Below are 23380 nucleotides of genomic sequence, written 5' to 3'. Positions count from 1 at the left end.
GCACTGCAGTCAATTTAAATTTTAGTGCCTTCTGTCCTAGAAATTAAGTAGTTAAGTCCCAAATGTTTTGCACCATGACTCTGTCTCATTTATCTGCATTAACATCACATGTGTGGTCCTGTAATAACTGGGGCAATTTTATATTTAGCTGTGTACGCAAGCACCTTGAAACAGGACATGATGGAACCTGAAGTCAATGTCAAGGCAAGTCAGTGTCCCTCTATTATTTAATACACAGTGATTTAACTTTTCACTGATACAAGAGGGTTTAATTGCTTTAGGTCATGGCGTTTTGTACTGATTTTTTAAATTTGTACAGTACCAGTCAGGTTTTATTGATTCATTCAAACACTATGTTTAAACTTTTAGCACATGGTTCACACCTCAAAGAATGTTCACATTGTTCTCACTTGTCTGCAAATACAGTAACACTGCAACCACTTGAAATTTTTGAATCTGTATGTTAAAGCTAGAAGAGAATATATTGAGTCTGTAGATGAAGTTGATTTATGTAGAGAAGATGTACAGTAGCACTAATGTGTATGATCACATGAATACAGTACATGTAAACTGTTTATCTACAGTTAAGTATGTATAATAAGGTGTGACCATTATTGTACATTGTTTTTGCATAATGTCATTCTGATTCATCACATTACTTTTATGCATATGTGATCTTGTTAAAAAGAAATGAGCATTGACTGTTGTCTCTCAGTGTCCAGATATGGATGAAAACAGATGGTTTCAAAGTCCTTTTTTAAATAAATTAAAGTAAATGTATCATTGGACTTTGAAGGTTCAATATTATTTTTTAGAATTGTACCTATAATTTTGATACCTTTATTTGATCTGCTTATATGAAATTAAAAATTTCTTTATTTTGCAGATTATATTTTTTAGGGAAAGGCTCTATTTTCAGTTATTACCGGTCTCTTTCATATTTGAGATGCCCATTTATGATGCCTTAAGGAGAGAAAAAAAACATCCTGCATGAACAGCATTTATTATGCCTACAAGGTTCAACAAAGGATTCTAGTAACAAAAAAAAGATAATGACTCTGTCAAAAATTGTCTGGTTTATAGTCTGCTACATAACAGATTACCTGTGTGGAGTTAATTAAGCAATAAAAAATCAAGAGTGCTTTTAGTGTCTGAACCGTTTACTAACTATCTCGATTTAATAAACAGCTACCATCCAGGTTCTCATATAATTTGAAATTGTATACACTGTGGACTTAGTCCTGATATTAATTGCTTCCGAAAGTATAAAATCAATATCAATTACAATAACAGTAGTCCGGGGGTATGAGTAGTGATCTAACAGGCTAATCCCCTATTTGAAAATCCATTTCCTCTAGGAAATGCTGACCCTCAGGAAATGTCAGTGTTTTCAACAGGTTCTAGAAATGAAGCTTATAGAATTAAAAGCTTCTCTTGAGTCCTGTTTAAAAATGAATAATTGCAATAATGTTCTCAAACTTAAGACAAAGGTATCCTAATGATAATGTAAAGTCGTATCAAATGAAATGTGCCATTCTTTTTTTTACATCATTGTTCTCCTCTCTACCTGGTAAATGTGCTGCAATTTCTCCATGGTTTGAAGCAGTGCCTTTTTGCATCATTTTATCGATGGATAGAAAGATGGTTTAATAAATGCTCAGAAGGAAAAAGCAGGCAGAATGCACTCCACCAAAGCAATTGTTTTTGGTATTGGAATCAGATCCTATTTAGCTTAGCTGTATTTGTTTTCCCCTGATCTCCTTTAAGACACAGTACTTCCTTTTATTTGAGCATCAATGCACTTTTTGGCAGCGTTTTTACATTATGTTAGGAATGAATGCCTGCTTTTATTTGGCACAATTTGAATTACTTTAGATAAATCTTCCATGTCTTTGAATGGTTGTCTATGTATGTGCACAGATGCCATCCTTTGATGTATTTGTTGTTACGAAAACAAATTAGATTCATTTTTCCTCTGATATACACAGTTTGCTTCATCTTCATCCATCTTTACTCACCATTCCTGACAATGAGACACAGTAGTGCTTTTATCTGAACTTTTTGGTAAGCTTTGTCAAATGCAGACAATGATTTAGCCCCTTCTTGTTGCTATTTCTGGTGGCAACTGTGAGCTTGACAGATTCAGAAATCCTGGCATGAAGGGAGAATGGAAAACTATATTCAGAGACTTCAGCTTTTTATAGTAGAAGCAGTTTTGCTGCTATTTTTCTGTTGTACCAGAAATAGTTCTAAAGTACTTTTGAACGAAGTTCAACATTTCTGTCACAACCTCACTGCTAAAATGATCTTCTACTGACAAAGATGGCATTCAGGACATAAAATGGGTTACTTAGAAAGTAACCCATTGTGGTCATCCATCCACAATGATGATATATAATAGATAAATAAACCTCCATTGCTTAGCAGTGAGAGAATTATAACTTTAACTACTAACGTAGTATGTATTACCACCAGATGAGGGTTCAATATATTGTTCTTAATTTTACCCACCTCCTCTTTCTCCTCAAAGAAAATCATACTTTAAAATCAGAGCAATCTGAGCTGGTTTATTCAAATGAACTTTCTGAAGAACAAAAAAAATAGGATTTATACACCCAAGAAAGCTCAGCCAATCTGTATATAACAGCTCAAGAGTATCACCAGGGGAGCTCAGACAGTAACAGGCGCAGTATTGCTGCTGATCTCTAGACACATGTCCCGTGGCAGTGTAACAGTAGAGGGATTTGTGTAGAAATTCTATCCCAGAGGCAGATTCTTACAAAAAGTCCTGTATATTTATTAATAATCTCTCCCATCAAGAAGGCAAAGTCAATACAGGAGGTATTAGAAAATCCCTTCGTGTACTGCCCGTGCCAAAAGGAAAAGTTGAAAGAAGGAGGAGGGGTGTTGAAGATGAAAGGTTTCTAAGTGAGTACAGTAAATTAGCTGTAAGTTGCAGACATGTAACATTTCCCAAATGTGGTTTGTAAATTAATTACATGGCCTGTGTCTTTGGGAAGTGGTGAGCGTGGTGATTAGCAGGAGGGAGTCAGTGAAGCGTTTGGACCACAGCTGTGGGTACTGCGGCGTTTCTTCTCTGAACAGATGTGAGACTCAACTTCAGGGACTTACTGGGGCTTTGTCGACAAGGGCCTGCAATTTTTTTTGTCAGACCCATTGTAGGCCCATGTCTAAACATTTTTAATAGTTGGGGGCCGCATCTCAGAAAGGCTAATTGAAATAAACTGTTAATCACTAGAACGACTACAGAACTGTTGTAGCATATATAAAGACACCTTGCAGACACTGTCCAGGACCAGGGTTGGACACTCTGCAGACACACCGGCCCCCTAGGAATAGGACTGGACGGTCCTGCAAAGATACCGACCCTCCAGGACCAGCTGGACATTCCTGAAAAACATGTAATCTTTTCAGTACATTGTTAAAGTTACTTGATGGAACCACTTTAAGCAGGTACATACAGTATCTTCAAAAGACTAAATGGATATTCTCAGTTACGAATTAAAAATGTTGTTGGTAATAATGAAACCATTATGTAGTATACTGTATGAAAGAATAACAAATGGTAAATACTACATTCTCAACTTTTTAGCTTATTGCTATTATTAATAATATATTGCTTTTATATATCAGGACAATACGTCTTTAGCTCCTAGACAAAACAAATCCAGAAACATAGGTTACTGTATCTTTGACATAAAAGTGATTAAGGCTCCTATAGAAATGTGTGAACCTCTTTCTTATTGTGAACTTGCCCTAGTTTTTTGTTGACTGCAATATCAGGAGCGGGCATAAACTGTCACTCTGTTGCCAGCATTTCTTTGTCCCCTCACAAATGCACAGGCTGCAGGAACACAGCGGTCTTCTACCACTGTCTGTGGATAAAAGGCTTCCAGCCTGGCACCACTCTGGGCTAAGCACTGCTTGGCATGAGCTGTAAATTGGCCCCAGCCCATCTGACGGCGCAGGTGGGTTCATAGGAGTATTGTGTCCTGTGCTGGAGGCTGTGGACCAGCTTTGTGTCAACGTCTATGGAAACTGCTGTGGATATATTGTTTTTAATTTATCTTGCAATGACCTTGGGGAAAAACATAGGAAGTTGCTATTATGATAACTGATAATAGATAAGGTAACCCAACACAGGATGCATTAGACCTAGCTTTCTTCTAAATGCCGATGATTTTCTTGGCTTATTGACATTTAAATGCATTAGTATGAGTTTACTAAAGTAAGATAGCAACGTATCCCACTGTGAAATGCAACTCAGCGTGATAATTAATTCTATTCTGTGTGCACAATGCAATGCTCACAGTAAGTTATTAGGCTTGAGAGATTATTTTTTTTTCTTCAAATTGAACTTAACATTCTTTGGCAGCAGGCATACACTTCCCTTCTCTTGCACAAAAGAAGCAAAATATTTGTCATTCAGAGTTGAAAAGCTCTGTTGCACAGGTATGTGAAAAATGAGTCTCCTGTTAATTAGCGAATTGTATGTTATGTCTTGGAATTTATGAAGTAATGCCAGCACCGTTAGATAATGTTCTGAATGTCTTTAAGAATGATAATGAGATAAATGTATAAAGGTAGGCTAAGCAGTTGAAAGAATGAATTGCAGAAGCAGACTCATTTGAGCATAAAATTAGATTTTACGAATTCCTTGTTACAGTACATGACAGTTGTAGAATGTCATGTGAAACAGTTGTAGGCAATGCACACTTTTAAAAGGGGGTGGTGTTAATACAATATACTGTATTGTACCCAGGATATACTTGATATAAAAGTTGAAGGACAAAACATTATTTGATCATGATTAAGCATTTTGTTATAATGCATTCAAAGAAATTAAGTACAATGCAATAAGGAGTTACAGTAAATGAGCTTAGCATAATTTAAAAGATGCATTACATTTTTGTGGTGTTTCTGCACTTATGATAAATATGTATGAAGCAATGCAGGATGTCCCAGCAAACTGAAATCTTACCGATGTCAAAAAATAAAATTGCGTGAGAAATATCTGAAACCACATTTTGATTTTCATTACTGGAAACAATAGTCTAGCAGATTCTGAAGTTGTGTTTTAGCATTCAGATCAAACAGAAATAATTCAAAATGCTATATTTTCATATTTGGTTTTTCTACCGTACAGCACAAACACAAGATGGTTCCTTCTATAATATCAATATTTCCATGTAAAAATATTAAATTGTTCAGTGTAGAGAAGTACACTAGAGATATACAGTACAGTATATATACTTTAGTAACTAAATTAATGTTTAAGACAATTATATGCTTTTTGGGTTTTGAAGTATTAATATTAACAATGTTAATCTTGTAAGTCTCTTACTGTGGAAGAAAGACATGATCATAACAGATTGACAGAAAGACAGAAGGAAACAAGCACTCTAATGACATGACAAACTGTACTGGCAAAGCTTTAAGTAATATATTGTACAGGCAATTGTCTTAAGAACACAGCTATCAAAATGAGAAATGAATGCACTTATCTGAAGCGGCCTTGCAAAGCATTGTTACAAATTAATATTGTTATATTTGTTGTGGATGTGAAAAATGTACTTATATACATTTGCAAATAACTGAGTAATTCAAATTTGTGCTGATGTGTATGAGGAAATAATGCAACAACGTCCTGTTAAAATACTATACGTATTCTAGTATTCTGTGAAATAGTTTTAATATAGTTCTCCCTAGTAATACTGAATAATTTTAGGGACAACTGCATAATTAGGCTGCATTAAAGATGATGTATCATGCAAATATTACCTTATGTTTTTTTAAATCAACTTGTGATGATTTTGCAACTGTGTCTAATTATTATATTCATATTGTACTGTATATCGTTTCTGTGGTGAGAATACTTTCGTATCTTGAATTAATTGTCAATATAATTTGCAGTGCTTTAAATATTTATTATTTAAATAACATTATTTACATAAATACTTAATTATTTTTTATTGCATATAGTTTGGATTAGATTTGGATCTTAGCAAATGTGTTTGGCAAAATTCACCAGAATACTCCCAGATCAGCTATTCTGCACTAAAAAGCATTGGCACTTAATTCTGCCTGATGTTAAGGACTATTAATCTTAAAGATGAATATGTATATAAAATGGGCATGCCATAATAAAAGACCTTAACTTTTTTTTTCTACCAAAAGAGGTTAATGCACATGTCTTTTATACATAGAAAATGTAATTATACTGTTCTCCTCTATAAAGGTCTAATAAGAACCCATGACAGGTGAAATAGATAGATTAATTAGTCTGAATTGTAAACATACAGTACATTTGCGAAGAAAAAAAATCCTGTTTGTATTTTTGTGTAATTGCTTTGGGCAGGGAAAGGTAATTTCTGCAACTCTAACACATTTGTAGATAAGACCCTAGCAATCATTGGATCATTAATCTACTGTAGTACTGTAGCTTTGAAAAATGAAGATCTCAATGCTTCAGTGTGATGATCTTGGGGTACGGTAAGTCTTGCATATTGTGCAGACTGGATTTGTGTTCGTACTGTATGGATAGCAGGGCTTTAACGTTATTCAAATAAAAATGCACTAATAAAGAGGTATTATCCAGATGAAATTTAAATGTCTCAATTCCGGAATTTGTTTTAAGAATAACAGATACTACGTGTGACCTACTGTACCTATTTTGTTTGTTCTCTGTGTGTGGAATAGCCAAAACAAACTTTTCTTCCAAATTTCAATCAAAGAGGGCTCCCATCTTCAGAAGACTAGCGTCTGTGATCTGATCCTTTTGTGTAGAAAATGCCTGCAACCCACAGGCCCTGGTTCATATTGTAGCTCAACATTGGCTTACTGTATTGAGCCGACTGTTTTGTTAATTAAAAGAAGTGAAGTTGTGTTCCGTCTTTCTTTTGTTGGTTTGCTGACGGGCCCAAGCTGCTTTTTAAACCTGCGGAGGACTTTCTTGATTTTCTTTGGATCAACCACTCACCTTCGCTTTAACACCACTTTTACATGATTGGGTTTTCTCCAAGTGACACTGCCCCTGCACACTGCTCGTGTTCTTCTTGGTTTGATCTAGATATGAGAATGACCTTCAGTTCACTGAAATAGTATGAAAGAAAATATCTCTTTTCGACTTTGGAGAGGATCTTAGGAGGTGTACAATATTCTCCTCCATACAGTACATTGCCCTCTTACCTGGGGAAACAGCCCAGTCCTTTATTTTTATAGACTGGTGGCACACCGGTTGATGTAGGTCCCAGAACATATTAGTGTTTTCAATTGCAGTATGACGCAGTGAAAACTATAAAATAAATGATCATGCTTTCACCGGACGCAAAACCTGGCAAGAGGTGGCTTCCTGGGAATCAGGCTGAGAAACATGAAAATGTGACACAAATTCCCAACTCCTTCATTGTGACATTACAGACAGAAATCTGGAAAGACAAACATCCAGCACTGGAATCTGAATTTATATGCAACATGTTAGAATCTGATATGTTTTTCATACTTTATATCATATATTTATTTTTGAATGTGGCTCCAGCAATGAGCCTGTGCCTTCTGGTTTATGTTCTACAGTAACTGAGCTCTCAATTTCTTAATTGAACTCTTTAGTGGCTTAATTAAAATGTGTCTAATTTTACCCTCTTTTAATTTTATAAAGCTGAATATTTTACTTCTGAAAACATGTTTAACTTACAGGTCCTTCTGTGTAAGAGCTAAAAATAATTTCTGTTCCCTGATTAGGAAAATTATTAGTTGAATTAAGGGTTCAATGAAGTAATTAAAAACTCAGCTGGAATGCAAACTGGACGACATGGGGGCACGGGGAGACTGTGGCTGAAGATTCATGCCATGAGTCATTGGTAATTTTTACAGTAATTTAGATTACACAACAAATATTCATATGACATGTTTAAGCTTGAAAGCCACTGATACACACTTGATATTGAATTATGCATGTAAAAGATCACCCTCTGAAATCACAAGATGGTATTTATAGATATATACATATTTTCAATATTTTTTGATGAAAATATGTATTTTTATTATTAGTTTGTCTATGGAGCGTTCTTCAATGATGTCTCAAATATTGAGTAATATTCCATGAACGAAACACAGGCCAAGCTCGACCATAAATTCAAGACCAGGGCTGTGATACATATCGCAGGTCTGTTCCTCTTTTTACTTCCCATTGGACTATTGTATCCACACTGAGTTTTTAACTGTTTTCCACACAGTTGTAGCATTGCAGAGCGTATATTCCAGAGGTTGTACTCAGATATTTTCCTTTTAAAATGTTCATATTGAGAACCAATTGTTCAGACTTCTATTTCAAAGGCTCAAACAAACCTGAAGTCCTCAAGTGATGTAAATGACCCTCAAATTCAAGGACTTCTTGAAAGAAATATTGACAGCAGACAAGTGAAACTGAATGGGGCCATAATAATTTGTTTCATCACACTACACAACATTTATTATTTTGCATGCTTCTTTGAACTGCAGTAGAGTCTCCTGAAGATGTGAATTCACACATGCATGAGTTAAGCGAGTAAGGAGGAATGTCAAGCTGAGTATAGCATCCACATATCATCAAAAGGACTGCTTCAGAGAAGACTGTGGCTTGAGGAAGGACATGTATTCTTGCTTACTCTTGGCAAGTGAACTGACAGATTGAGGTGGCACAATGGCAAGAACAGATTACCCTCACCTTTGCATGCTTTCAGCATCTCTACTACTGTATGCGCTATTTTTACTGTATTTACTCTGCTTCTTTTATTAATTGTGGAACATAAATTATGTAAATTGTATCAAAGACTTTTTTCCAAACAGAAAATTTGTCCAGGTTTAATTAAAACCAGCTAACAATGGTTTTAGTTTTCCCTGTGATATAGGCCACATTATGATTCAGTCAGAGTCACCTATCAGTGTACACTATTACATTTTTACAGTGTATTCGGACAATTAAATTACTTATGTGGTCTGACCTAAATAATTAAATTAAATCAACAATTTTTTTTCTGAAAGTGAAAAACAATCTCTTTTGTTGGGGTCCACTTTGACCCGGTTGCGAGGGTCAAAACAGCCTACCCTACTCCAGTTCAATTATGACTGGTCAAAGTGTCAAAAAGTGGAGTGTGACAGAGACAGTCGCCTCATCACCTTGCAGCTGTGCCTTCAATGACAGAAATATTTTAGAGGGAATTTTATGGTATTTGGCTTTTGTGTTTCTTGATTCGCCTCACTAAATTGTGTTGACTTTTTTGTGCTCAGGAAGTTTGGCGGCATTGTGGAATATTGTGAACCGTCTTCATTCTGACGGCACTACAATTGTTATTTCTGCAGCTTTGAAGCCCATGCCTTAGAATAATGTCTGTGTGCATGACACACGAATGAGCACTGTAATTGAACCTTGTGTCATACTAAGGAAAACTGCTAAAGCATCAGTCTGATGTCAAAAGGTCAAAACTACAGTACCTGTGTAATTATTTGGTGACCCTTGACTCTTCTGTAAAAAAACAACAACCTTTGACTCCACTGTCCCTTAATTGCTTAGAAAATCTGATTCCAGACTAATCTTTGAACACGAAAATGATAAAAACCTGAACATGTGCTGATACAGTATGTTATTAGTTTAGAGAATGCATCAAGTAGCATAAAGATACTGGATTCCTGTTGATGACCTGTACCCTAACCTTTCACAAGCAGATCTTCTGTAATAAGCTAACTGCAGTGCAACAAAGGGAAAAGGAGTTTGTGATGCTAGATGACACATAATGTACATCAGCTTCTTTTCTACACCATTTACTGTATATCAGTCCTGGTTTAAATGTAAGTATTGCTAATGCTATTAATCGCCTGTTAACCTCCTGTGTAAGATGTAAAAGACAGCATTCTGTATGAATGAGAAGACATCAGCAAAATTATAATAATGACACAGAGGCCCTCATTTTCTGGTAACTTGCAGCAGACACAATAACCCGTACTGTACATTTAATTCACAATGTGAAACATGCCATATTTATAATATGTTTAACCAAGTCTGTGTCAACCCCTTGTGAAAGGGTTAAAAGGAAATACTGCCAACTTACCACTGCATGCTAAATGATAAAAAGCGGCAGTGCTAATTAGTGCATTTCTATTCCCCGCAACAGAATAAAACACCAGAGATTAATTAGCTTTCTTTGTAATGTGCAAAAAGAACAGGAAACATACTTAGCTGAGAAATTGATTGATATCGAAAATAAAACCACAAACCAAAATGAGCTTCAGCTTGCATTTCCTCTTTTATTTAGTCTGTGGATTCGTTTTTCCTTTCTTCCCGAATGGGTAGAACACTTTTCATCTGTAAATGAAAAAAAAAATAATTAAACGTAATTAATTTAAAGTATTAAAGCGCTTTAATATGTGTTTGTATTTTTGATGCCTGTTTAAAAAAGCTGATCCCCCATTGTTTGATTTAAGACAAAAATTCTAAGATATAATAAGCCTTGTAATACACTTACGAGAGGATTTTGAAAAAAGTAATGTAAATTATTCCAGGATCCTGAGAGAAGCAGTTCGTGTTTATTAAATTTGTTCAAGTGCTTCTGAGCTATACACATATTATCCTCTTAACAGTCAAATTAGTATATACTCGAGCAATTACTTAATGTACTATAATGAGATTCCCCATGAAACAGCGGGATTAATTTATTTTAATGTGCTTTCTTCCCTTGAGTTTATGCATTAGGGCCCTAGGATTTCAGGGCCCATAGTTACTGAGTCATAACTAATATATTTTGTTTCTATTTATTTCTGTCAGTAGGTGTTTAATACGTAAAAATTGCAATCACTCCCCAAACTGAATTGTAGAAGAGCCATGAGTGGCTTTCATGACCTTGGAAAGTATTCTGTGCTGAAGTCTGTGATCTAGATGGAAGAGTCACTGGTTCAATGTGCTTTTCTCAGTTGACAGTTATTTCAGATTATTTGTATTATTTTCAATAATTATAATTACCTTTTTATATTTATTTACATATTTTTACATGCCCTTAAAAACATGACCATTTGTTATTGCTCTAATAATTTGATAGACAGGGAAATCATTGCTAAGTTGTTGTAGAATAACCTTCTACAATATAATGCCCGTTAAATGTTGACAACAAGGCTAATAGAGCCTTAGCAAATTTGTTGACTCATAAATGAACAAATGAAGGTGATTATAAATGATTATATACTGTATAACTTAAAAAAGAACACAGTAAAAATAGTAATACATTTAACATTCCATTATTTAATATTCAGGTTATTCATACAATATACTTAATTTTTTCATATTGGTAGTTCCCTCCCCACAAAATTACGAAGAGATCCAGAACATTGTCAAAGATATTTTGGTGCCTGATGGTGTTTGTGAGCTACTAGCACATATAATTAAAGTTTAAAAGGTGCCCAACAGCAGAAAAACAACTTGGTGTCTTGATTCAAGCACAATCGTTAGCTGGAAAGTCAGCCTTGATCACTGTGTGGTCATAGACCAATTCAAACCAATGTGAATGTTCTTACAATAATCACAGTATACAGTACCAGGCCAGGCAGGGACAATCAGTACTATGTTTGGTGGGTTTTTTTCTGTATTTTTCTGTATTTTATCTTCTGATAGCACTCTGAGGTGAGATTGCTCCAAGGAGTATATGTGACGTTACCAGGGGTGTACATTTACATCTTTCCTAGCATTGCTATACAGTCTTAGTACAATTCTTCCTTTTTATTTGTGCAGTGCTGTCCCACAGTTGACCTATTTGTTCCGCGGTCTAGCTTACTACAAATGTAAAACATCTCAGCACTTTTTTCTTTTTAAAATAAGTATAGAGTTTAAGAATTCCGACATTATGACTGAAAAACCCTGTAATGTCTCTTGCTTGGGAGTGAAATGCTGTATATTTATGTTCTGTTAGCCCCATTGCTCCATGCAGTGCTTGGTTAATGTAAACAGATACTTTTCACTCATGATCACCATCATAAGTTAATAACCGAGATCCCATTTGTTCTGAAGTCAGTTAGCAAATGAAAGCACTTAGAAAAGACAATGGAATCTGATTTACACAGAAATCATTGTGAATTTGAAGCAGTCATTCATCAGAGCTAGTTGCACATTGGCAATGTAGTTATTAATGTAATTGTCATGTTTGATTTCAGGCTAACTGCACGAGTCCTAAAATAAGAGGGCTAGATTCAATGAAGAGACAAAATGGGATAGCTAATACCCTATTGTTCTTTTTTCTTCTCTTCTGAAGATGCATAATCCATGAATCTGTGAAAGGTGAAAGACACTTGTTTTCTGGGGAGAACAGTTTCTCCCCAGAAACGTTTCTTGGTAACAGTTAAAAATGACTCTCTGTAGTCCCAAAATATAAAACATTATGACATTTGAAATGGTAATAATTTACTTACAATTGATATATCCTAGTGTTTCTCTTTAAAAAAACATTTAATACACTCACTTAAAATAAGTGTTTGAAGAAAAGTTGACTACATTACTTACTCTACTACTGTATTGAACAGAGTCTAGAAGGAGAATTAAATAGCAGCAGCCCTATCTCAGTTTGCATTCTACATGTAATATGCCCTTATAGTGATGGGGCAGAAAATGGAAAACTTTCATTTGTCCAAAAGATACCTTTAAAAGTTTTTTTTTTTCATCAGAATAAAGATAAAATAAGATGAAAAGGTGGAAGAATGAGATACTGCTGTAATGGTATAGACATCTTTGGTAAATCATGGTCCATTAAGATGTGGAATTTCAAAGCCACTCTTTGTATTTAGAGTGCTTGTTATGAAAAGCATGAGACTGTACATCACTTGCTATTTACTTAGCAAATCCAATGCAGGTTCTAAAGTACACATTGAAGTGTGCTGAACCAGTCTACAGGCCGTACTATACTTATGACAAACCCCTGCTGAGCATTCAAGTCTGCTTTACATATGATTCTACATTTAATGTATTTTGTTTTACAGGAGGGATATTTGAACAAACGGAGGGTTCTCCTGGCCCAGTTGTAAGCGCAGAGGAACAAGCCTTTAAATTTGCTGTTAATAATATTAACAGAAATAGGACATTGTTACCCAATACCACCTTAACATATGACATTCAAAGGATAAATATCTATGATAGTTTTGAAGCCTCAAGAAAAGGTAAGTAGCTGATTGTGTACGTGTGAAGGATGCAATACTGGGAAGTACTGTAGATGGACGGGAATGTCCATTGTCAGGAGATTGTTTAGCTATGGATGTGGTATGGTGTAATTCCAGACATGGGTTTACACAGATTACAGCAATATATGACAAAAGGTGAAGGTGAAAAAATTCCCCAAGATGTACAGTATGAAGTACAGCAAATAATCAAAGAACACACATTATTGTAACTATACAATAATACAAGAAAAATCAATAAAACTAGTATCTGCAATATTTACTTATTTCATTATTTTATATTACATTTTGTCCTTTATGCTGTCTGGGGAAATGTTAGTGTTAACATTTTAAAACAATAATTCACAGATCATTGCATGGTTTACTTTATAACATAACATGTTCCTAATGGACTATGAATGTGCCTGAAAGATGGCTTACAGCAATAATAGGAACAGAGCCATAACTGTTACTTCAAGTCTTAAAAGGAAAGATAGGCTACTTGTTCATTTTCTTCTTATAAACAAACAAGGACAGTTTATTTATTTTGAATTGTGTGTTTATTGAAAGTGATGGTTTTGCTGCCAGCATAAGAATTATTTTTTCTATTCAAGATGCATGTTGCAGTGTTCATTGGCAACTTTCTCTGCATCTTCCTTGGTCTTTACTTGGATTAAATGCAGAATGACTGGTACAGATGAACTCCAATACGTACTAATTTGATGAAAACCTCCTTCCCATCTTAAAACATGTTTTTGCTTTGCACGTGGATACAGATGTGTCCAGAATGAGATTTTCTCTGAAATTATATTTGCTACTGCTGAAGCAAAACAGCTTTTATTAACCGGTTTATGTGAAAAGAAATGTGTTGCAGCAATGATGAAGAGTAAACATGAAAAACCATTTGTGAAACCAGTAATGTTGATGAGTAAGTGAGTAAGTATGCGGGATAACTATCAACAATATACTGTATACTGTCACGAAAACTGGAGAAACCAACACTCAGCTTTTAATGCTAACAAGTGTATTGCTCATATTTTTAACATTTGTTTTAATATTTGCATTTTAGCACTACATACAGCAGCCATTGCTGCTTGTGCATATGTCTTATGCAAGGCAGCAAACAATGGCATGCAGTGTAGTGGACCTGGATTGTTTCCGCCAATGGTGCATGCCAAGAATGTATTAATCTGCACTGATTTTTGTCTTTTTTTTAGCCTGCGATCAGCTGTCTTTAGGCGTAGTTGCAATATTTGGCCCATCACATAGTTCTTCGTCAAATGCTGTTCAGTCCATTTGTAACGCCCTGGAAGTGCCACATATACAAGTAAGATGGAAGCACCACCCAATGGACAACAGGGACACATTCTATGCCAACTTGTACCCTGACTATTCCTCCCTTAGTTATGCCATTCTGGACCTTGTACAGTTTCTGAAGTGGAAGACTGCGACCGTTGTATACGATGATAGCACAGGTAAGGGTCACTGCTGTGTTTGTACAATAATTTTAAACTGTACAATAGCTCACTTGTGAATTTACAGCTTTCAATTCACATTTTCAAATGCACCACCTACTTTGCATTATAAAATGACATACGCAGAAGGAATACAGATATGTTGCAGTAGTAGCTGCATAATGAAAATGACAGCATAAAGCCTTTACTGCCCTGGTACAGTGACTATCAAATCTTATTGCTGAGTTTTCAAGGTTATGAGTAATGTTCATGCTGTATATTAAGAGCTTTATGTGGTTACCATTAGTTACAAGAAAAGGCACTTTTTATACACAGCCTTAAAAACATTAATCTGCAATGTCTTGTAAAGAGATAGGATCTTTAATTAAATTAGAAATTTAATTTTTTCTGGAGTAGAGAAGTTTGAAAAGAAAAAATGCACAATAGTATTTGAATATAGTGAAACCACATGGTGTGATTATGTTGTGCTAAGTTAGCATTAGCTCTCTGACATTTGTTCCCTTAAGGTCTTATTAGACTACAGGAACTGATAATGGCCCCCTCCAGGTACAACATCAGGTTGAAAATCCGGCAGCTGCCTCTAGATACAGATGATACTAGGCCACTGCTTAAAGAGATGAAGAGAGGAAGAGAGTTTCGGATCATCTTTGACTGCAGCCATACTATGGCGGCTCAGATTCTGAAGCAGGTGAGTTTGAATCTTCATGAGGAGTGGAATTGCAGTGATGGCACGACAATTAAATAGTGACACGTTATTATCTTGCTACAAACCTCGCAATGTGGTGATGTGTTTCTTTTTCAAATTACAATAATAAGAACAAGAGCAACAATAATAATATGTACAGTATATGTGTGCAGGGCCTTTGATAGATATAATTATTCATAATAATCCCCTTAGAATTCATGGCCTTTGTGTGTGAGATTCACCATGACTTCTGGATCTCGCTGTGTGCTTGCTCTCAGCACACTGAGCACTCTGGCTGCAGGGGTGGTTGTCATGGTCAAAATGCAGCAGCAATCTGCAGTGCCATCATTAACAACCAAAGAATGTGGGTAACAGCTTAGAATATGTGCTACACATCTTTGCCAAGTAATTCTCTTTGCTGTTCTTTGTGTTAATCATTTTTTGTTTTGAACTTTAAAGGGTTGTTATTTGTATAGTAGAGGAATAATTTCTTCAGCATGTCATTGTTCTGGGGTGTGGCAGAGAGACCACCTGCTCTTCCATTAATTAAATAAATAGCTGACCTGAATGTTCCCCGGAACTCTCTGACTGGCCCGTTGACTGGCATGAAAATAGTCTTTTCTCTTCTTTCTTATTGCACAGGGAATCAGTCAGTCAACCACTCAAGGGAGAAGCCTTACGCTGCATAAGACTGAGCCTGTCTTCCAGTCTCATTCAATTTGGCCTCCACTATGTAGAACCATGAATTCCTTATATGTGCCTTAGTACTGTTCTTTATGCTTAATAGGACGCTGACTTGGATCTGGTAATGGGTGACATAAGCAATGCATAAGTACATGCGTGTCACAGTATTTTGAAAAAGATTATGGCATCCAGTCTTAGAGAAGCCCATTTTTTCAGGTGACCTGCCACTAGAGGCCAGTTCAGACCTTTACTATATGTACATATACATATGTACGTATATTTACAGATGTGTGGTGGCTAGTTAAATAATTAAATGTTCAGTGAAGGCTTTAGGTCACATTCTCTCTCAATGGTCAATTAGCAATGTTTGGTATATTAAAGGCTTTTCACACTGGTAGTGGTGGCTGGGTTGTTCTAGTAGCTGATGGTGAGATCTTGACTGTCCTGACTTTGGTTGGGGCCTGTCACAAACATGTTCCCTTGTGTTATTGAGAATTGGGTATTAGTTCACATCCTACAGAAGCAAACTGAAAGATGGAAATTAGAGAGGAGAATATGATATGTAAGACAAAGAGAATAGGAGCTGTGTAAACTGCTTTCAGCACAAGCCCATTCTGGACATTTTAACATTAAAACAATAATGAAGGACTTCACTAAGATCATGGTGTATGCAATCATTCAGAAGGCTGTGGAGACAGTATCCATCCTCTACCCTATAATTCTTCACCAATTGACAACAGAGGTCTGTACTTTTCCATATGGTTTTTTTCTGAAATTTCTTTGAAATCACTTGAAATTGTGCAAGTCTATGTAACGAGTTACAAGTACATCTTTTGATTCTGAAAGGCTGCCCTTTTCGAATGGCCAATCTCTCAGATTCAGAGCTGTTTTTATGACTGAGATGGTTTATAACTATTTACTTTTAAGTAAACTTTTATTTAGTTACAAATAGCGGATAATTACACAAAACCCAGGCAAAATCCTAAAAAAGAGAAAAGCCCAGGATCAAATTCATAAATGCACATGTAGCTGTCAAAGGATTAAGCAAAATAAAATGTTATTAATATTTTCCATTGGAAAGTCTTATGAGGGAGGGAAGCTGATTTGAAGCTAAATTAACTTAAGATTTAAAAAGACTAATTATTGCCTTGCTCAGATCTCACCCAGGGTCAAAGACAGGTTAATGTAAATGTATGGAAAAAAGTAACTGTGCAGGCAATGGAATGCAGAACCACTCAGAATAATTGTAAACATAAATTCACTATATTGGACTACTTACTGTAGCAAGAGAGGGTGAGTCAAATTCAAATAAAAGCTTGCACTTATTACACAGCTTACTTAGTGATGACTTGATTGTTATTGACATGAAAGTTTTAGCCCAATTTCTAAATTACCACTGGGCTTTAAGTGTTAGTGTGGAGGAGGGGTAAAGTCAAATGTTTTTTTTAATACAGTACATGCCCTCTTTAATAACCTAAATAAACAGTGGATACTGACTCCTCTGGAACGTTAAAATTGGGAAACTACTGTTGGACACACCACCTACAGTATTTACATAAACTTGCATATTCTTTGCAACAGATGGTACAATAAAAATGAAATATCGCTACCATGGGAGCAAAACTATTTGAATGTAGATTGAATAAAACAATAGAGGTTAGAAGATTACTCCAGGCATGGAATAAAAAGACTATATTACAGAACGATGAAAGTCATCACATGGAAAAAAAGTACATTACACAATTGCACAAGCTTTTACAGTCTATTGTATAGTGATTTTTTAAAATATGTATTTTGTTTGTGGTACTAATGAGACAAAACCAGTGATTTGTGTTTTGGAGAAAAAAAAACACAAAAAAGCACCAAAGTCTTTTCTGCTTGCTTATTGATATCTAGTCCCGGAAGTGACCATTTCATTTTTTATCTTTTCCTTCTTTTAGGCACTGGCAATGGGTATGATGACAGAATACTACCACTACATCTTTACAACTCTGGTAATGTATTAATGAAGCTGTTCACTTCTTTACGTAAAACGAGATGCAATTTGCTCTTGTCTTGCATTGATGAATGGACTTTGATTGTAAATAGTTCTGGATCCCATCCATTATATCAATTTCTTATACAAGCCTAATACAATTTCTGATATCTTTCTGTAAATACTTCCATTCTCATTGAACTTAATGAGGTCTTTGATGGCGGAATACAATGGAGCCTGAAATCTTCCCAGTCATTTTAATCAGCTGTCTCATCCAAACAATTTTTTTAAACTAAAAATCTCACCATTCAGTGATGTATAACTATGAACATGCAAATGCATACACCCAAGAGTCCTTGGATTAAATTACATGTTGATTTCACAATTATGGTTCCAGTTCCAAAGTCAACGTCCACATTGTCATGAGGTATAATAAGGAATCACATGCTGTAATCATTTTTGTTTATTCCAGAAGCATGGAGCACCTGGTTGAACACATTTTGTAAAGCAATTGGGAACAGATTTTAAAACAATTTGTTTCCTCAAATTAATGTGTGCTAATAAAAAATGATAGATGAAGCTTTGGCAATCTGGTGATAATAGCAACATTTAAATATGTAGCCAATAGTGGCAGTTGACATTTCATTTTCTTCTCAAACCCCAACCGGAGAATTCTGCTTTCCATGTCAGTGTCATACCAGTGTTCTAAATCCATTTTTAATGCAGCTACCATTATTTAAAATGTCAATTTGGATATGAGAATTGCATTACAAATTCTCAGCACCTCAAAATGTCAGACTTAGTGCCATTCATTATTTTTCCTTTTGACATTAGATCACATACGAACAATATAAACTTTAAAAAAAAGTGCCGGACAGAGAGCTGTTTTAATATGATTCATTTTGAATGCTCAATTCTCAGCCTAGCCCGATAGTTTCATACACAATACTTTAGAGTGTATGTAGCTCTCTCCTTCTTACAGTGCTAGGCCTCCATATATAGGATTCTCAGGCAGCCGACAGTAATTTAATCTAGCTTTAAGTGTCATATATAAAGCTTCAGGCTAGGGCAGCACCTCAGGGCAGGTTTGCTGCTGCATCCTCCCCTCCCCCGAAGTTGTTCTGCTTTTTATTTTGTTAGGCTTCTACTTGCATCCTCCGTATCACATAAATTTATATCATATATTCCTGTCAGCCCGTAGGAGAACAGCAGGAAACACTGGAGCCAAAGAGATTGCATTGAGGCAAAAGGACATCAAGGATAACTAATAACATCTCACACTTGTACTGGAGTAGAAATGCATTATCCTGCAAGTTAACTGCATTACATACTACTGTTGAAGTAAACCTAGAAATCTGTATACACATCTCATGTAATCCCCTTTTATCAGTGCAGCAGATAATGCTTGTATTTATTTGCTTTTTCATTATAGACCTTAAGCATTTATTAAAGTAATCATGTTGAGCAAATTAAAAGGTTTTTTAGAGTTGACAACGCTGAGTGCTATGTAAAATGAAAAGTATGTTGTTTTCTATGTGTGAAACCTACCCCAAATGTTGGTTTAATTTATTAAAACGAAAGATGTCAAAATCATGTTAAAAATAGTATAACCAGAAATGGACAGAGACATACTGTATACTGTAGAACAGTGCTTTACAGTGCATACAGTGAGACAAACAGTCTAACATGAGCAAGGGTCTTTACCATAGTTTCATCAAAGAATGTTCATTAGCAAAAATATGATACACCACTATAATGACCTTTAAAAGATTCCCCTTTGAGTCTTCACCATCAGGTTTTTGTTCTGCATTCCTTTACACGAAATGGCTCTTGTAGAAGTGTTCATCCTTATATTGCTTCTGTGTTAATGGTATTATTTTATCATCTACAAAGAAATTGACCAAGTTATCAGAGCATGAAAAAGTCAACAGCAAAGAGTTGGAGGGTAATTGCTGCCTTGTCTTTTGAAATTACACTGTCATTGCTTTCCCTCTGCACCTACAGGGTTATCTTTCAGAACTTGTAGAACAAATACCAAAGTGACATGCACTTGTTATACTCTTACAAAGGGCATTTGGCATGTTGTATTTTTGCACTAGGTTTCTGCGTAAAGCTGAATCATTGCTGAAAACAGCAAACTTTCATCTCCTTGCCTTACAGTGCATTGAAGTGTTTGAGAATGTTACAGTGTGTATGCTACTGCTTCATTTCTTATGGTACTGCATGTTTCAGAGTATGTTGCAGAGCTGCGCCAGTCATGTTGCACAACACGGATTTCAAAAATTCAAATCCTGTTCCTCATCTCTTCTCCTTTACCATCCTTGGAGAAGTTTACATAGTCATGAAGCTTATAGGTGAACTTACATTTAAAAGGAAACCATTCTACATGTTTCTCCTCACACAACTGTTAGTTGTATTAGCATTTATGCTCTTTTTGAGGAAAGAAAACAGCTTTGCCTTTACTCCACAAGGACAAAACAGCATTTCTTCCCATCTGAGAACAATAGGAAACCATAGGGGGAAAATCTCATTAATTCCAAACCACAGGCATTTTAAACTTTATTTTCCTATTACAGAGAAGGAAAAAAACAGTTTTAATTTCATTTTTAAGTACCAATTTGTTCTTAAGCATTCCTCTTTTTGACAATCGTGCAATTAACCTGGAGGTGATCAGACTTTCTATTACAACTCTTTGCAGGGATTTTTTTGTTCTCCAGCGATTTCATTAAGAAAGCAACTAGGTAGTAAAACCTTATGTGCTGGTGGGTGAAAGGTTCAATTTGTTGTTTCTGCAGGCAAACCTTCTCCATCGTGTGTCTTGTGCTCTTATGCTTCTGCAGCATCAGACCCACGGGGTGCTAATGAATTAGTCTATTATGTTATACTGAATGTTTTTAAAAGGTCCCCAGTCTATTCTGAATGCAGTGTGTGTCAACATTTGGCTAAGAGCACTTCCACGTTTTGCCAAATTGCAAATTGCTGTTAAAAGCAACCATGTATTCATTCATTTTTTAAAATACTAATGCATTCGTTGTTATTATCATCATCCACTGAATCAGAAATTACATACGACAAAGGATTTTCACGTTTGGATGCTGTGGATAAGGGGACGTTCAGCATAACTCTTTTTAACTGTATAGTGAATGTATGTGAAAGAATATTTGCTCATGTCAGATGTCAAGAAGAGCACTTTCTGCATTTGAAACTACATTCTTAAAACCCCTGTTTATCTCTGTGTTTGGGAAGTACAACTCCAACTGTACAATTGTCCAATAGTTCCAAATGTTTCAATTCCATACTTCCAAACTGAGTTAGACCTCAAATAGAAAATGTTGCTCTGTTTTCATAAATAAACAGAGCAACAAGGATGAGATGCCTTATCCCCTATGCTCTTGAGCTTGTAGCTGAGCATTATCCCCTTGGATTTCTTCAGAAGTACAAAAAGACTTGAGGCTTTTCTTGCAGCAACAATGAAATGCAATTCCTGTGTTAAATTAGAGCTTTTCTTTCCAAAGGACCTTTTTGCACTTGATTTAGAGCCGTATCGGTACTGTGGGGTTAATATGACTGGCTTCCGGATTTTGAATACTGACAACCCCCAGGTGGCCTCCATTGTAGAAAAATGGTCAATGGAACGACTTCAAGCTGCCCCAAAGCCAGAATCAGGACTCCTGGATGGAATTATGACGGTATGGCAGTTGTTTCTTTTTGTTATACATTTATTTTTTTACGATACAATGTGTGAAATACAGGGATTCTGATAAGCATGTACCTTGTAATGCATACGGGACACAATGACATATCCACTTAGAACTTCAAAGGCTCTTTGTCTGCCAGTTAATATTGCTGGGAGTCAATCATTTATTTTATTTCATTTATTACCATCAAGCGCATTTGAATATGCGACAGTTGTTTTCCGGGTTTGTGGAGTGCTGAATGGCTTAAATGATTTCTTCATAGGCTGAGTCTGTGATGGAAAAAAAGGCTTCTCTTCTGTGTGGATGAAACTGATGTGTCCCAATCACAGATATTCAGTACACAATTTACAGTATCGTTTGTCTTTTTTAGTGGTTCTTGAAGTGGGCACAGTTTCATTAGCAGTCAGTAGTCATGACTGAACCTTTTCTGATGGAAAACCTAGGACAAGCCTGCTTGCAGGGAAGTAAAGAAAGGCAAGGAAGAAGGGAAATGGACTTTATTAGGGGGATGTAGATAGTTTCTATTTTTATCCAGTATTGCTGCATGGTAGTATTCCTTAATATAGTTCCACTACCTCCCCTCTGTAGTGATGTTTTGCTAATGGAATTAATGATGATCACACAGTACATTACTACCAGCAGATGGGGACTCGGGACTCGGTATGTTTTGAGTTTGAAGTAATAACAAAAGGGATGAGGCTTGTTATTCTTCTAGATCTCACAAAAACCCTGCTTGAAGAATAAAAATAATATACAAGGTCATTTTTCTCCTCTCCCTTCAGTTCAGGCCTGCTATAGCAATTTCATAAGCCTGTGGTTTCCCAGCATGCAGAATTAGTCTTTGCTTTAATCCTGCTACAAAACTGACTGGATAAGAAATGGGATCTATCCAGGTTATTCCAAAGTATGATGTGAAGTATTTACATTTTCCCCTCAACACAATGACAGAGGTGTATAAAAAGGTTAATAAAGGTTTTTTTTTTAATCAATGGTGTTACTGTTTGGACAAATGAGAGATTGAAAGTTTTTTTTTCTCAATTTTGGAAGCTTTTTTATGAGATTTGGGATTATCCTTAAAGACATATTTTTCAGGTACACATCTGAATTTCAAATATCACACTAAATCCATTTTTGACAAATCCAGTCACTTACGTTCCAGCATCTTATGGTTCATTTAAAAATTATTTCATTCACATTAAATAACAGAAACAAATTCAGACAAAGAACCAGCAAATCTTAAGCCTTACTGTGCTTTACCCCTACTGCTTTTTCTTTGCACATTTGAAATACTTGCTGTAATCCCTATGCGTTTCAAGAACTAAAAAAAGAATGTGTGCTTCATTAATTAAAAATAATAAAACTAAATAACCTGTCTTCAACAAGCAAAACAGATTGCAGTTTTTAAAACAATTATAATTAACAGAAACACACAGTGCATCGTCAGGAATTGAGTATGTGTTGAAGAGAATTTTTTCAGAGATATACAGTATACGCAGTGTGCCAACATTTTTACTTAGGTGGTTGAGACAATATACTGTACTTAGGAAGCTGTAATCTCCTGTTATTCGTTTCTAAATACTGTACATTGAATTATGTTTTGCGATTTTATGAACCCATATGCAGTATGCTACAATTTCCTTGATTTAAAAACATGTCCCAATTCCCCAGTTTGCTT

At 35.6% G+C, this 23380-nt stretch overlaps 1 protein-coding gene across 2 annotated transcripts in view; it reads left to right on the top strand.

The window, feature by feature from the left end:
• LOC148649710 (glutamate receptor ionotropic, kainate 3) overlaps window positions 1–23380 on the top strand; it is a 118930-nt gene that overhangs the window by 44063 nt on the left and 51487 nt on the right. For both annotated transcript variants that reach the window (XM_088602754.1, XM_088602755.1), the window contains exons 2-6: window positions 13015–13191; window positions 14406–14663; window positions 15170–15351; window positions 17973–18026; window positions 21523–21696. In XM_088602754.1, the coding sequence (XP_088458880.1) occupies window positions 13015–13191; window positions 14406–14663; window positions 15170–15351; window positions 17973–18026; window positions 21523–21696 (845 nt within the window). The remainder of the gene's footprint in view (window positions 1–13014; window positions 13192–14405; window positions 14664–15169; window positions 15352–17972; window positions 18027–21522; window positions 21697–23380) is intronic.

The sequence above is a fragment of the Lepisosteus platostomus genome, chromosome 13 (assembly GCF_059453375.1).
Source record: "Lepisosteus platostomus isolate fLepPlt1 chromosome 13, fLepPlt1.hap1, whole genome shotgun sequence".
In the NCBI taxonomy this organism is placed as follows: domain Eukaryota; kingdom Metazoa; phylum Chordata; class Actinopteri; order Semionotiformes; family Lepisosteidae; genus Lepisosteus; species Lepisosteus platostomus.
This window is presented reverse-complemented; position numbering and strand designations above follow the sequence as displayed.